The 16293-nt window shown below is 43.9% G+C and overlaps 1 protein-coding gene across 1 annotated transcript in view; it reads left to right on the forward strand.

The window, feature by feature from the left end:
- The window catches only part of Acss1 (acyl-CoA synthetase short chain family member 1), a 64317-nt gene extending 48162 nt beyond the window's left edge, over positions 1–16155 (forward strand). The window contains exons 8-14 of the mRNA XM_070006633.1: positions 1052–1144; positions 2684–2796; positions 3139–3265; positions 4528–4655; positions 4801–4864; positions 12337–12455; positions 14542–16155. Coding sequence (XP_069862734.1) covers positions 1052–1144; positions 2684–2796; positions 3139–3265; positions 4528–4655; positions 4801–4864; positions 12337–12455; positions 14542–14721 — 824 coding nt within the window. The 3' untranslated portion in view covers positions 14722–16155. The remainder of the gene's footprint in view (positions 1–1051; positions 1145–2683; positions 2797–3138; positions 3266–4527; positions 4656–4800; positions 4865–12336; positions 12456–14541) is intronic.
- The last annotated feature ends 138 nt before the right edge of the window (positions 16156–16293 follow it).

Here is a 16293-nt window from a genome sequence, read left to right on the forward strand (position 1 = left end):
TTTCTGCCCAGGGCTGGCTTTGAGCCACGATTCTTAGATCTCAGCCCCTTGAGTAGCTAAGATTAAAAGCCTGTAATCCTAGCTACTCAGGCCTGTAATCCTAGCTACTCAGGAGGCTGAGATCTGAGGATAGTGGTTCAAAGTCAGCCCTTGCAGAAAGAGAACATGGGACTCTTTTCTTCAATTAACTACCCCTGAGGAAACAAGTTAAGGGACAGTACCCAGGCCTGGAGTTCAAGCCCCAGTCCTGATCACTATTGGATCTTTTCTCACTAGGCGTTAATTTTTGTGTTTTGTATAATGAGATCACATTGTATGTGTGGTAACTGTGGTGTGCTTACTTTCATAGTTATGTAGTTCCATTGCCTGGATGGAATATATCTTAATGTAGCCACTCAGCTCTTGAGAAATTTATAGTTCCGCTGTTAGGAACAGAGCTGCTTGGGACTATTATTGTATATGGCAATTTTTGTGGCCATCTACATTATTCTATGAAGGGTATGTCAGGAGTTAATTTTTTTGGGGTATTAAATATCTTGTTCCAGTAATTTGTCTAAAGTAGTTGTAGAGGGTGTTTATACCATTTTTTGGGAGCCAAGGCTGGCAATAATTTACCACTTGAGCCACGGCCCCCACATCCAGCTTTTTTTTTTTTTTTTTTTTTTTTGAGATAAAAGTCTTACAGATTTTCCTGCCTGGGTGGGGCTGTAAGATTACAGGTGTGAGACATCCAGCTGGGGTGTTTATACTTTTAAATACTAAGAAATGTTCTAATGGCTTTTCAAAATATACTCCTCAAGAGTATGGGACATCCAGTTTCTTTCCTCCTTCCTCCTATTTTTTTTGTTTTATTTTGCTTTTTGACCACTTGTTGATGAAAGTACCTTACTGCAATTTGTATTTCTCTCATGACCATAAACATGATGAACTCACAGCTTTGACAGGTCTCTATGTATGTCCTTTAGAAAACAAATTATGGAGCTGTTTTTCTCTAACACTGTATTCCTCTTGGCTTCAGGTTTATTTGAGTTCCTTTAATTTGTGGTTTCAGTGGGAGAGCCTATCAACCAGGAGGCCTGGGACTGGCTCCACAGGGTAGTGGGGGACAGCAGATGCACACTGGTGGACACCTGGTGGCAGACAGGTGAGCATATCTCCATCTCTGAGGAGGAATCAGAACATGGTTTAGAACTGGTGTCCAGTCCCATACTGAGACTGGGGGTTGTGTGTGTGTGTGTGGGGGGGGCGGTGTGAGCTTGTGTGAGCTTAGGGCAAAGTTGGAGCTCCCAGCTGTGAGTGTGATAATGAATGCTCTGCTGAGTCCCTTTCGTATTTGGGTGCTGTGTGAGAAAGCTCAGACAGCCTGGCTGCCCCTTCCCAGCTGTATGACTATGTAGGATGACTTCTTGGTTTGTAAAGTGAGGTGTTTGCCATGGCCTTTGGCTGAGGATGAAATAAGGTGACCTGACTAAAGTCTAAGGTCTAAAGCTAAGTTCTGAGGAGTCACGTTACTCTGTTGGGGTCCTTCATTTCCTCCCCACCTTTTTCTTCAATCTTCTTTTCCTTCTCTTTTCCTCGGTTCATTTTTCTTTTTCCCTCCCTCCCTCCCTCCTTCCCTCCTTTCTTTCTTTTTTTCTTTCTCTTTCTTCCTTTCTCTCTTTCTTTGCTTTTCTTTCTTTTTCTTTCTCAAATTTTTCCCTTTCTTTCTTTTCTTTCCTTTCTTTTCTTTCCTTTCTTTCCTTTCCTTTCTTTCTTTCTTTCTTTCTTTCTTTCTTTCTTTCTTTCTTTCTTTCTTTCTTTCTTTCTTTCTTTCTCTTGCTTGCTTTTCTTTCTTTTCTCTTTTCTTTCTCTTTTCTTTTTCCCTTTCTTTCTTTTCCTTCCTTCCTTCCTTCTTTCCTTTCTTTCTTTCTTTCTTTCTTTCTTTCTTTCTTTCTTTCTTTCTTTCTTCTCTCTTCCTTTCTCTTATTTATTTCTCTATCATTATTATTATTATTATTTTATGATTATTATTGTTTTTACAGGGCTGGCAGTTAAACCCTGGGCTTCCTGCCTGCTATTCCAGTGCTCTTATCACTGAGCCACACCCTTAGTCTCAAGGGACTCCTTTTTGCGTACAACTACATATAATGATCCAATTTAAATATCAGTGTGAAAAGGGAAAAGGAAGCTTTTCTGTGGCATTTTATTTTGATCTGTGCATTCCCTTCTTGAGTATATCGGCCTTATTGGATGGCCATGTAGGCTGACAGAGGCAATTGCCAGAGAATTGATGCGGGACAGGCCCGATGGCCATCTCTTTTCACTGTTGGGTCTGTATTAAATGTGCAATGGTCTAGAGAAATTGTGTTCCGCTGCAAGTGGGTGGATTGTGGCTTTTTCTATTTCAAACAAGAGTCTGACCAGTGAGCCTATAGTCAGCAGAGGGAGATGCCTGTACTCACTCAGCTGCTGATGCAGAGCTTCTGGGCCTGAACCCTTTTCCTCCCACATCTGAAACAGAGGAGACTGGAATCCTGAGACAAAGGTCTTATGCCATTGGCTCTATGTCTCTGCTCCAGATGTTACACTCACCTTTTTCTCTGACAGATGCAGGGAATTTGTTATGTATCCTTTCAGGGCACAGTCTAGACATGCCTGTCATTGCCTCCCAGGCCAATCTGCTTTCTTCTCCTCCTCCCCACAGAAACAGGTGGCATCTGCATTGCACCTCGGCCCTCAGAAGAAGGGGCGGAGATTGTCCCAGGCATGGCGATGAGGCCCTTTTTTGGCATTATCCCTGTTCTCATGGATGAGAAGGTGTGTGGGGCCCTGCAGAGGCTGTCCATGCTTACCTGGCAAGGCTCCCTCCCCCCCTCACTGTGCACCTGCAGGGCCTGATCTCTGAGGAAAGGCCAGGTCCTCCTGTATTCACTGTACTGTCCTCTCAGAAGGATACAAACAATGACATCACTGTGTGGTCTAAGCCCAGGCTCTCCTCAGATGACCTTGGGGGGAAAGCTCTGGACAGTTCCATTTGGACCCCATTTGCCATTTTTTTCTGTCTCAGGACAAGCAGTTAGGAGGATGATGGTTCTTGTCAGCAATTCGCTTGTCGCCTAGAACCCAACTGCTCTCATGTGTGTCTCCCTGGGTCTGCAGGGCAACGTTGTGGAGGGAGGTGATGTTTCTGGAGCCTTGTGCATCTCCCAGGCCTGGCCAGGCATGGCCAGGACCATCTATGGAGACCACCAGAGGTTCATAGATGCCTACTTCAAGGCATACCCAGGTGAGTGGCTGAACAAGGTCCTCATGCCTTTTCTATAAGTTACTAGAAAGTGATTCCCATAGACTAGGGGAACATGTTAAGGTAATGGTAACTGACTAGAATCCAACATGGTGGTCAAGAAGAGGTATGTTGGAGGCTTGGGTTTGATTCCAGCCTCCTCTCTGTTCCCCACTTACTTCCTATCCCTACACACAAGAGCCAGTTCCAACACAGAGGCCTCTGTGCAGCTGGGTGAATGTGAGTGTACAGCCATTCGCAAGCATCTGTCCTATCTTGTTCATTGGAAAGTGGGAGTGCAGAAGAAACCATTTGGGAAGCTGTGTTGAAAGCCAGGAGCTTTCTTACAGTTTTTCATTATTTATTTATTTATTTTTTGGTCCAGTCGTGGGGCCTGAACTCTGGGACTGGGTGCTGTCCCTCAGCTCTTCAGCTCAAGGCTAGCGCTCTACCACTTGAGCCACAGCGCCACTTCCGGCTTTTTTTCTTTTTGCTTATGTGGTGCTGGGGAATCGAACCCAGGACCTCAGGCATGCAAGGCAAGCACTCTACCACTGAGCCACCTTCCCAGCCCTTTTTCATTCATTTTTGTCCTGGTTTTCTATTGTGTCATGTGAGTGGAAAATTTTGTATAAATGTTGTCATCTCTTGACTTATTGGAACCAGTAATTTTCAGTCTCAAGTTTGCAATTGAGACTCAGTTTGGGAAGGCTTTTTAAAAAATAATTTTTTTTAATGCTGGTCATGATGTTTAAACCAGGGCCTGCGCACTGTCCCTGAGATTCTTTTTCTCAAGGCTACACTCTACCACTTGAGCCACAGCACCACCTCTGGCCTTTTCTGAATATTGAGATGAGAGTTTCATGGACTTTACTTTCCCAGGCTGACTTTGAACCATGATCCTGAGATCTCAGCCTCCTAAGTAACTAGGATTATAAGCATAAGCCACTAGTGCCTGTTTTGGGAAGGCTTTTTGCATGAACGACCTGTCTGTATTCAGATTCCTGAACTCTCCGGACATCTTCAATGTTCTGCTGATTCAGCGCCACTTGCAGATTTACCAGAATATAGCCCAGGGCACCCTTTGGAGAAATGCCTGCATAAGGAGCTGCTGTGAGAACCAGCAGGCCATGAACATAGCCAGGCTGCCTTCAGAGTTAGTCTGTAGCATAAAGCCGGGACAGAGCACTTGCTGCATTCCCCATGGAAGATTGGGAGTCCCCCCTGTTTGCTACTGGGGCTGAATCATTCCTGCTGTGGTACAGGCTATTATTTCACTGGAGATGGGGCTCACCGAACTGAGAGTGGCTATTATCAGATCACTGGGCGCATGGATGACGTCATCAACATCAGTGGCCATCGCCTGGGGACTGCAGAGATAGAGGATGCGATGGTGAGCTCAGTCTGGGCTTCTCCTTTGTCCTATACCTCCATGGTGTCTCTGTTGACCTTAGAATTGGTGTGGGAATGTGTTCCCTGAGTTTTGTCTAGGTCTAAGGACTGCCACATCTTGCCTTTTTGTTCCCTGCTGTACACAGGCTGACCACCCTGCAGTCCCAGAAACCGCTGTCATTGGCTACCCCCATGCCATCAAGGGAGAAGGTGAGCATCCACAGGGCCCTGTCTGCCTCCTGGTCTCACACCCAGCAAGGGGCCCCATAGAGGGAATGGTCTCGGGGGGGGGGGCCTCTGGGCCACAATACTGCTTTTGTTCTCCCTAAAGTGGAGATTTTGGGTGAAGAAGCTGGGCCACAGGCTAGAGTCATTGCTGAAATGATTAGCCTTTGGTGACTGTAGGACACTCAAGGAGAAGCAGCCATGACCTGGTTGAGCCATGAGCTCTGTCCTTGCCATACTTGGCTGGGGCACTGTCCAAGCCCCATTACTGAAAATTATTTTAAAAACAACAACATGGCTGAACACGTTTACACTCCCACCAACAATGCAGTAGGGCTCCCTTCTGGCCACATCCCCTCCAGCATCTGTTGTTATTAGAGTTCTTGATTGTAGCCATTCTAACTGGGGTGAGGTGGAATCTCAATGTTGTTTTGATTTTCATTTCTTTTATGGCTAGAGAGGTTGAACATTTCTTCATGTGTCTATTGCCCATTCTTCTTTCCTCTTCAGAGAAGTTTCTCTTTAAGTCTTTAGCCCACTTATTTATTGGGCAGCTGTTTCTTTGAAGATTTGTTGTTGGGGGATTTAATTTTTTGAGTTCCAGGTATATTTTAGATATGAGACCCTTGTCCCATGTATGGCTAGTGAAGATCTTCTCCCAATCCATGGGCTTTCTATTGATCTTGCTAGCTATGTCCTTTGCCATGCAGAAGTTCTGCAATTTCATGCAATCCCATTTGTCCAACCTTTCTTTGATTTGTTGTGTTTCTGGGTCTCTATTAAGAAAATTTCGGCCTGAGCCAAGGAGACCTAGGGTTTCTCCTATTCCATCCTGTAATGTTTTCAGAGTGTCTGTTTTGACTTTGAGGTCTTTGATCCATTTGGAGTTGATTCTGGTGCAGGGTGATATATAAGGATCTAGCTTTAGTTTTCTACAAGTAGTTAACCAATTTTGCCAGCACCATTTATTGAAGAGGCTGTCTTTCTTCCATTCTATTTTTTTAGCACCCTTATCGAAGATTAGATGGCTATAGGTCTGTAGGTTCATTTCTGGGTTTTCAATTCTATTCCATTGGTCCTGAGGTCTGTTCTTGTGCCAGTACCAAGCTGTTTTGATTACTATGGCTTTGTAGTAGAGTTTGAAATTTGGTGTTGATATTCCTCCAGCATTATTCTTTCTGTTAAGGATTGTTTTGCTATTCAAGGTCTTTTATTGTTCCATATGAACCAGTATGGAGTCAAAGACTCCACATAGAGCTCCCCTATGATCCAGCAATCCCATTTTGGGCGTTTATCCAAATGATCACAAACAAGAACATACTAAAGCTAGCAGCACAACTGTGTTTATTGCAGCATTATTTACCATAGCAAAGATATGGAACCAACCCAGATGCCCCTCAGTAGATGAATGGATCAAGAAAATGTGATTTATATATATATATATATGTATATATATATATATATATATATATATATATATATATATATATATAAAATACACACACAATGAAATTCTATGCCTCCATCAGAAAGAATGACATTGCCTCATTTGTTAAATGGAAAGACTTGAAAGAAAATTATATTAAGTGAAGTAAGCCAGGCCCAAAGAAACATAGGTCTCATGGTTTCCCTTATTTGCAATAACTAGTATATGTCAAAGTCAAAAGCTATGTACATATGACCATGTAAAATGATGCTAAGTGAAAAGAATCCCAAGATAAGGACACAAGTGGTTTTTTTTCTTTCTTGCTATTGTTTCTAATGTATTTATAATGTGAGTTTTTTGTTTCTTTGTATGTTCCTCCCCCACGGTATAAACCCCTGTTTTCACTGTATTTGATTCTCGTGCCCTGAATCTTGTATATACACTTTTCTAATTTGGGGAGGGGAAGGGGAAAAACAAAATGCTTAAATAGGGATGCAGTTTGACCCATCGTAACAATGGATGCACATGCCACTATGTTGAAAAACGAACTTTACAATTTAGGTGGAGGGGGGGTTGGGGGTGAGTGTAGTTGTGGAGGTAGGAGGGGAGGGATGGGAAGGTAGGGGAAAAACAAAGGAGGAGGTAACAATGCTTGATAAGAAATGTACTCATTACCTTGCTCATGTAACTGTAAACCCTCTGTACAGTATTTTTACAATAAAAATGTATAAAAAAGAATAAAATAAATCAAATTACACAACAGCAACAACAACAAAACCCCAGCCCTGTTCACCTGCTTGGTCATGGCATTGTGCCAGCTCTGCACCTGCCATGTCTGAATGTTGGGGTATCCTTTGGAGAATGCTATTTGCTGAACTGGGACTCTAGAGAAATCTGACTCGTGAGTCCCACTGCACAGTAACATGCTGGGCAGAAGGGGTACAAGTGATCAAAATAGTCTTCTTTACTGAGGACGCACTTCGTTCTAAAGCCAGCTAGTTCCCAGGTGTCTGTGTCTGGGAAGGGTCAGGAACCACCCGAGTGTCGTAATGCCAGGTTCACAGTGGTCATGCTAGCCTGGCCTGGTGTGGCCTAGACATACCCTGACCCTATGTGAGGACACTGATGCTCAGTCTGACCTGTGTTGCCTTGTCCTGTGGCTTGGATTGAGTGCGCTTCTTTCTTTTAGGGAAACTCAGTGTCACAACTTGTCCCACATATCACCCCCTCTCTTGCCATACTCATGTGACACCATTTCACTATTTGTACACTTCATTTTATTATTATTAATTATCTTGATTCTGGGGATTAGACTCAAGGCATTGTGCATGTGAAACATGTATTGTACCACTGAGCTACATCCTCTCTAGTCCCTCAAATAATCCCTTTAAGTTGAAGCGCTATGAAATTTAAAATTCATGTTATTATTTTAAACAGTATTTTCAGTTTCTGTCAAATAGGTGCCACCAAGAGGCTGCTATGGCCTTGTGCCTGGGAGACTGGGATGTGACAGCTTTGAGGAGCAGAGCCAGTAGAGGTGTTGTCTGGATATAATTAGTATGGGAAGGAGCGGAGATGTGAACAGTTATTCCCAGATGACTCAGGGTAACCTTGAATCCAATTGGAAGCCACCTCACATGGCAGGAGTCTGGACTCCACTTTTGTGGAAACCTATACAATTTATATGTTCACTGTCATCAGACCATGGTCCTCAGCGGGCTGTGTTCCCAGTGTGGAAGTTCCATGGCTGAGTCAGTGTTCCAGCTCAGCCTAGATCCTTAATAGAGCAAAGAATTGCTTAAAGGGGGCCTGTGACACCAGGTATCTTTCATCTTGTCCTAGAAGCTTTGAAGGCCTTGAATAACCCCTTACAAAATAAGAGCAAGATCAAATAAGGCCCATTGCAAAGTGAACTTTAAGAGAGGGAATCAGTACCTTTCACAGGGCAATGTAGGTCCAGAAGCTAAGTACTGGGGCTGTACTGTGCAGGGAACAGTGCTGTCTAGGTTGTTCTACCTGTACATGAGCTTCTCCAGGTTATCCTTTCTGGCTTCTAGTGTCCTGACTCATCAGATGCTTCTTGACTCATCATCAGCTCTCAACAGCTTTCTTTATCTCCTTCAAGGCCTGCCAGGCTGCTGGGAGAGAATTTACATATCACAGATAGGATGCCAGGCATATTCCTGGTTTCTAACGAATTTGGGCATTTGTTTATTGGGCATCTAAACACTGGAAAATAAGTCATCGGAACATGGTTATGTTTATGTGCCCTATGTTTTGTACTTGATCTGAGTGAAAGGAGTCCCTATATCTAATTTTTTTGGAGGGGGGGAAGGATTTAATTGACCCATGGTTTTAGAAATTTTAGTCAGTAACCTTTGGATCTGTTAATTCTGGGCCTATATTGAGGCTGAAAACCATGGTGGCAGAGCATGCAGAAAAGGAGGATGTTGATCTCATAAACAGGAAGCAGAGAAAAAACACAGGAAGGGGCCAGGCAAGACATAGCCTTGAAGGTCATATCCCTCTACCCTACTGTGACCACCTTCCTCTAAGTAGGTCCACTTCCCAGTTTCCAGAAGTTCTTCAAGTTCCATCATACCTGGGAGCCAAATATACAACACAGGAGCCTGTGGGAGACATTTCATACTCAATCCATAACATTCCATCCTGGTCTCTGGAGGTTCATGGCCATCTCATAATAAAAAATGCGTTTCATCCACCTCTAAGTGTTTCAAAATTTTATCCATTCCAGCACTGTTAAAAAAAACTCAACAAGTTAAAATTCTTCCTTGAAGCTCATGGCAAACTCTTAGCTGTGAGCAACCTGTACAATCAGGAAGTTGCACACTTCTAAAATATAAAGGCACAGGGTAAATCCATTCCAAAAGGGAGGAATGAAGCACAGAAAGGAGAGATGAGACTAAAGCGAGAACAAATCCAACAAGGCAGATATTCAGTCCTGAAGCTCCCATCCATGTTCAATATCTGGTACATGTGGTGTCATGACGTGAATACTAATGTGTTTGAGCAGCCTCTGCCTGTATGGCCTGCCAGGTGCAGATCACATGGTCTTTTCCCTGGGGTTAGTTGCATTCAATATATGATATTCTTTGGCAGATATTTCACATTCCTGGCATCTCCAATTTCTTTTGGTCTCCACTGTAGCTTAGGCATCACCCAGAAAGCTTCATGTGTTGCCCTCTTGGGGGATGCCTGAAGAGATCCACATGTTGCCTGTCCTCCCAAGACCTTCCTTTGAAATCTGGGAGAAAGCCTACATGACTCTTGGACTCTTGCTTCTTGCATGCCTGCAAAACAAGCCTTGATTTGTCAAGCTGCCAAATCAAGCAGTAGCTGAGTTCTCTTGAATCATATTCGCATTGGCCTCTGAAGACTTGGGTGGCTGATCATAGTGAAATAAATCCTGGAGAAACTATGTCCGAGGATCAGTGGGCACAGTGTGTTCCAGTGGTGCTTTCTTCTTTAAGAAGAGCCTTTCAAACGGCTTTTATTCTTTCATACTCTGAAGTCTGCAGTGGATGTGATCTGGCTAATTTCTGAGATTTTCCCCTCAAGGCATCATTTCTATTTTCCCCATTCAAGTCCTCAGCTTCTTTTTAATGATGTCCACCTCTTCAGAAACCCTGATTTTCTTAGGTCCAATTTTACAGAATTTAAAAAAACTAAACTGCAAGTTTTATGGGTCTTTATTCTCTGCGTTTCTCCTCTTTGGCTCTTAAAGTTGGTTCAAAGCAGCCAGCAGTATTCTTCAGCCTAGATACTGAACTACCTTAAAATTTCCTCTACCAGATTAATTAGTCCATGGGATTTTAACTTAGCTGTCCTCAGAGTTTCAGAACAAGAACAAAAATGTAGCCAAGTTCTTTGCTAAAATGTAAGAGAAATGGCATCTAGCCCAATTCCCAAAAGAATCCTTATTCCCCTCTGAGATCTTGTGCACAGTCTTTATTGTCTGGCTTTAATGGCATTTTGGTCTTTTGCACCACTACCAGAGTTTTCATTAAACTCTGGCTACAGAATTCCTAAGCTTCTCTAACCCATATCACTAAATGTTTTCAAATTCCTCCTGCAAAGCCAGTTCTAAAGACTTAGGAACCACGGCTTTAGTCACAGCAATGCTCCCTCCTCTGTGGTACCAATAGTGTGTATTAGATGCTTTTCTTATTACTATCACAAAATGCCTTTTGGAAACAACATACAGAAGAAAGGATTTTATTTGTTTATTTATTTGTGTATTGGCTCTCGGTTTCAGGGATCTTAGTTCACAGTCCTTAGCTCAGTTGATTCTGAGCCTGTAGAGCATCATAGTGGCAAGATCATGGGAAGGAGGAAGCTGCTTATCTCATGGTGGACAGGAAGCAAAGGAAAAAAAAAGGTCTGAAAAACTGGACCCCACAAGGATCCATCCAAACAGGCTTTCAGTCCCCCCCTCCCCCCCGTTTCTGACATCCTGGATCAGGTGCACCTTTGCCTGGCTCTTAATCTGTTCTTCTATGTGTTTTCCTTTATCTGTCTCAGAAGTCAGTAGTTGCAACCTACTTCCAATGCTACCTCAACTACCAAGATACAAAAGTTGTTCCCCCCCCCCCCGACCAAAGATGTGACAAACTGGTGGTGTAGATGGAGGGATGGACCTCACAAAGACCAGGTGCCATAATTACATTCATAGAGTCAGAAAGCACTGCATAGAGTATAATGTAGCTGAACTGGGTTTTGAGGGGGAGAATACTAGCTTTCCAGATGAAGATGGGGGTGCCTTTCCAGCAAAAGTGGCAAGTCACTAATATCATAGCTTGTTTAAGAGATATTCAGTCATTTTGTGTGTGTGTGTGTGTGGGGGGGAATCCTGGAGCTTGAACTCTGGGCCTGAGCATTGTCTCTGAGCTATTTTGCTCAAGGCTAGCACTCTGCCATTTGAGCCACAACTCCACTTCTGGCCTTTTGATAGTAAATTGGAGATAAGATTCTCATGACTTTCCTGCCTGGGCTGGCTTTGAACAGATATCTTCAAATCTCTTGAGTAGCTAGGATTATAGGTATAAGCCACTGACACCGAACTTATAGATACATTTATCTATAAGTTGATCACTTATTATATTCCAGGCATAGTTTTAGATGGTAGAGTCACAGAGGTGGATGTGAAAGACAAAAACACTTGTCCTAGTAAAGCCACCAAGTTGGGAGAGGGGAGATAAACACTGAATAGTAACATAGTCAATAAGGAAATTGCAGTGTGTCAGGTGAGATGTGCCAGGGGAGATGAAACTAGATGAGAGAAGTTGGTTCATGACTAACCAGGCACATGAACAAGGAGAGTTGTATCTAGTGTATGAAGGTCAGTGAGAAGGCACGAGCTGCTAGATAATGGTGCAAGGTCAAGTGACTGCTTATAGGTCAAACGGTAAGATTAGACCTGTGGATGCCAGTGGAGCCGCTGCATGCTGTTCTGAAATTAGCCAGGATTTGACACATGTAATCTAGTTACAATATGGGTTGTCCAGGGCTGCTGCCCTGCATTGATGGAGCCATTTCCTTTCTACTCCTGTCTACGGTTGTCTGGAGATGTGGCTTGTGTAGTGGAGGACTGCACATTTTACTTTAACTTGAACAGTCATTATGGCCAGTGTCCACCATGTGTTTTGGGCATGTAGCTATCAGGCTAGTGCCCACCTGTTGTGTCTGTACATAATCCTGTCAGCTCTGGTCACAGGTTCTTTTATAGCTGAAGAAACAGAGTGTAAGTTACATGTCCCAGGTCACATAGAGCTGTTGGCGCTGGAGCTCTGGTGCCCAGCTCTCAGCTTTAGTACACCCACCCTGGGATTCTTGCAGAGCTGTGGCATGCAGTAGACATGCATCTTTAGCACTGCTAATGAGAGAAACCAGCTGCCACCCTGTCACCCATATAAGGTTTAAAACTGTTTTGGATTTGTGGCAGGTTGTGGACAACACTACTGTGGGAGGTGACTTGTGAACCCATACTCCTAAATCTTTCCTTTCCTTCCAGCTGCATTTGCCTTCATTGTATTGAAAGATGATGCAGGTGATGTAGATGTAGTGGTAAATGAACTCAAGTCGGCAGTGGCCACCAAGATTGCCAAATATGCTGTGCCTGACCAGATTTTGGTGAGTGGATTCTCTTCATCCAAGTTGGTATAGTGCTTCCCTTTTATATTTTTGTACCAGTACTGGAGTTTGAATTTAAGCTCCCAGGCTCTGACTCAGCTTTGTTGCTCAAGGCTGGTACTGTACTGCTTGAGGCTCAGCTCTTCTTCTGGCTTTTTGCTGGTTAATTGGAGATAAGAGCCTCTCCAATGTGGCTGACTGAGCTGGTTTTGAACTATGATCCTCAGATCTTAGCCTCTTGAATAGCTAGGATTACATGCATGAACCCTAGCATCCAGTAACACTGCCCCTTTTTAAGTCTACTTCTGTGCTTTCAACAATTATTGAGCAATGATGTTTTACAAGCATGTTGTTCCTTTCTGATAAACATCAAACCTGACATTAGCTGTTTGTTTTTTCTTGGATAGGTGGGTGAGGATGTGAGATGAGGGGCAACAGCACCCAAAATTTGCTGCACTCACTTGTTCTGGGCAAGATTACATACTCTTGTTCTTTGTTGTATGGAGCCTGACTACAATCACAGGACTGGTGTGAAGAGAATTCAGAATTTAAATTCTAATTTTCTTTTTGTGTTAGTCAACTTCCCGTTCCTATAACAAAGCACCTAAGATAATCAGATTAAAAAGATGAAAGGTTAGCTGGGCACTAGGGGCTCATGCCTGTAATTTTAACTATTCAAGGAGGCTAAGATCTGAGGATTGAGGTTCTAAGCCTGCTTGGGTAGAAAAGCCAGTGAGACTTTCATCTCAAATTAAGCAACAAAAAGTCAGAAGTGGAGTTGTGGCTCAAGTGGTAGAGCACTAGCCTTGAACAGAAAAGTTCGGGGACAGCATTCAAGCCCTGAGTGTGTACGTACGTGTACGTACACACATGCACATGTTCACACACACAAAATAAAAAAGCAAAGGTTAATTTTGGCTCACATTTTCAAAAGTTTCAGTCTGTGATTGGTTGATTGTTCTTTTGGGGCTCTGGTGGCACAATACATCATGGTAAGGAGTGTAAAGCTGCTATCATGGGGGCTGGGAACCCAATATCCTCTTCAAGAGCACACCTCTAATGACCTAACTTTCTTCCAGTAGGCCTCGCCTCACCTACTAAAGGTTTCACTACCTCCCAGTAGTTCAAGGCTTCAACATGGGTGTTTTAGGGGACATCTGAGACCTAAATTGTACCAGTACTGAACCAGAGCCATGTACCTAGTGCTAGGCAAATGCTCTACAACTAAGCCCAACCCCAGCCAATGTGAAAAATTTACATAGACATGTAGGAAGCACCCAAGTTCTCCAGTCTTATGTGGTTTCTGAACACATTTCTGGTTGCCGGTCAAGGAGAATCACCCATCTGAGGAAGTCATTTTCTTGGGGGAGAGTTGAGCCTCCTCTTCAGTCTCTTTGGGTGTTTCTTCACTGACATTTCCCTGACAGAGAATCCTAGGTATTAAATGCTTGGTATTATTAAACTATTATTTAAACTACTGCCCTAGTTTGCAAGTTGGAGTGAACTGTTTCCAGAGACAGAGTTACCATTAATGATCACATACAACTGAAGCCCAGGGTTCAGTACCCAGCACCAGAAAACAATAGCAAAAACAACGAACAACCCAATCACGTCATAATGTATTGTCATTTGCATTGATGGCTGTGGCAGGGTTTTGTTTGACTAGTTTTTAACTTCCCAAGACAAAAACAACTAAGTACTAGTTAGGGGGTGGAGATGATGTGCCAGATGAAGTGCTTGGCTCCACTGCTTCTTAGAAGCCCTCTTGTGGGTAGCTGACAGGACAAAAAGGTTAGACAATCATGGTACAGCAGTGTCTGCCCAGTAGGGCTTCAGCAAAGCCCTGCCCCACAGTGGATCTTCCCCCCCACCCCAATTTGGGTTGATTTTCCACAGCTTACAGGGCAGAAAAAGCCAGAAATCATGGACCCCCTTCTCTGGGATAGGCCCCATATGAGAGTTGGGCACAGCTGAGTCCCCTGTGAGGGTCTCAACCCAAGTAGAGAGCCCTTATCTCAGTGTAGTCAGATGCCAGCCTGGGTGCTGGGTGCTGCCTCTGACCCTAATGCTATACCTTCCTCGCCAGGTGGTGAAACGTCTTCCAAAAACCCGGTCTGGAAAAGTCATGCGGCGGCTACTGAGGAAGATCATCACCAGCAAAGTCCAGGATCTGGGGGATACCACCACCCTGGAGGACCCCAGTGTCATCACAGAAATTCTGAGCACCTTCCAGAAGTTCAAAGACAAGCAGGCTGCTGCCAAGTGAGGAGGTGGAGACCGCCTTGGTGTTCTGACCAAGACTTAAGAGCCCAGGCCCCTTAACTGTCCTCTCAGAATGTAGCCCCAAAGGTGGCATATGCCTGTCCCGTTACATCCGTACCAATGTGAAGTTGGGCTGAAGCCCTTCCTTCCTTCTGGGTACCCTAGAAGTGTAACCTGTAGGGAGGTAGTTAGACAGGGTAGGGTTGTTCTTCTTTGTACTGGATTTAATTTCCAGGAATGAAGTTATTGTCCTCAGAAGCCCTGTGTCATCTTGAGGACAGTACCAGGAGACCCAAAGCTGGTAGAGCTCACACAATTTAGGACTAGAAGCCATTCAGGTTTTCTCAAGGTCTTTCTAGATACAAATGGCAGATATTTTATTTTTTATACTTTTCTATTTGGAGAGAAGAATGTACATGTACTTAAGTATAATGTGATGGATTTACCTACCTACACTCTCCATAAAACTCAGAGCTGGGGCAATCTCTTTCTGCCTCCACTGGCTGGGAAGTGTGTTGATCAGGGGGTACACTTTTCATTATTGTTCAATATATTTAGAAATGTGAATCCAAAATGCTTGTGCTTCCAGGTGAACATAGCTGCCCTAAGAACTTGCCAAACCTGCCATGTGCTTCACTTCCTGTCCCCATTCCCCCTGCACTTGGCCTGTGTTGTAGTGGAAGTACCACTAACTGCTAAGCCACAGGTGATATGGCCATCTTTAGTTGCATTTCTCCAAGCTGTGATCTGGAAAGACATTCTTTTCCCTGAGATGCCTCTTGGTAGGAAGTTAATGTATTCCAATATGTGGGATTACCTTTGGAAGTTAGGAAAAACTCAGGTGACTTTTCAGAGCTCATTTGACCTTAACTGGGTTCATGGAGACTCTGCCTGCCTGTTCTTTTGTGATTGAACCACTGTGCTCTAATGATGAGACTTGGAGCTCCCTCCCACTCAAGTCTCTTGCCCTCTTCCTCAGTGTGCCTTAAGTCATCTGAACATTAGTAAGATGACATGAATCATGAGGTCACTAAGTGCTTATTTCATAGCTAAGCGCAGCAAAGCACGTGAAGGCTGAGGAGGTGGTGACAGGTGAAAGTTTCCCAGTGAGCAGGGCCTTCAGGTAACCCCCCCCCCCCAGTGCCTTGTAGCTTTGTAGGTGTTTGCCTGGGGTGTCCAGGGTACTGCACTCCTGTTGGTCTCAGCTGTTCTGACTTCTTGGGGAATCAGGTGAGTATGCTGTGGCCACAGGAGGTGGCCGTGGTGTAGCAGACAAATATACTGACTAATTTTCTACCATTCACAATAGAGACACAAGCACTGGATTTGGGGGCTGCAGTGATGATGTCATTTATGAAATAGCTTAGATTTCCACATTGCTAATATAAACCTTCAGAATGATCTATAGGGGTGTTTAAATAAAGCTTTATTTTATTCACTTGGCTTATGAAAATGTTTTGGTTGATGCTATTCTTCTTCTTCTTATCCCTTCCCCCCCTTGCTGGCTATGGAATTTGGGGCCTCAGGCATGCTAGATACAAGTTCTATTACTAAACCACACCCTAGCTGTTCTTTT

The sequence above is a fragment of the Dipodomys merriami genome, unplaced genomic scaffold, assembly GCF_024711535.1.
Source record: "Dipodomys merriami isolate MVZ:Mamm:240054 unplaced genomic scaffold, mDipMer1.0.p SCAF_7, whole genome shotgun sequence".
NCBI lineage: Eukaryota > Metazoa > Chordata > Mammalia > Rodentia > Heteromyidae > Dipodomys > Dipodomys merriami.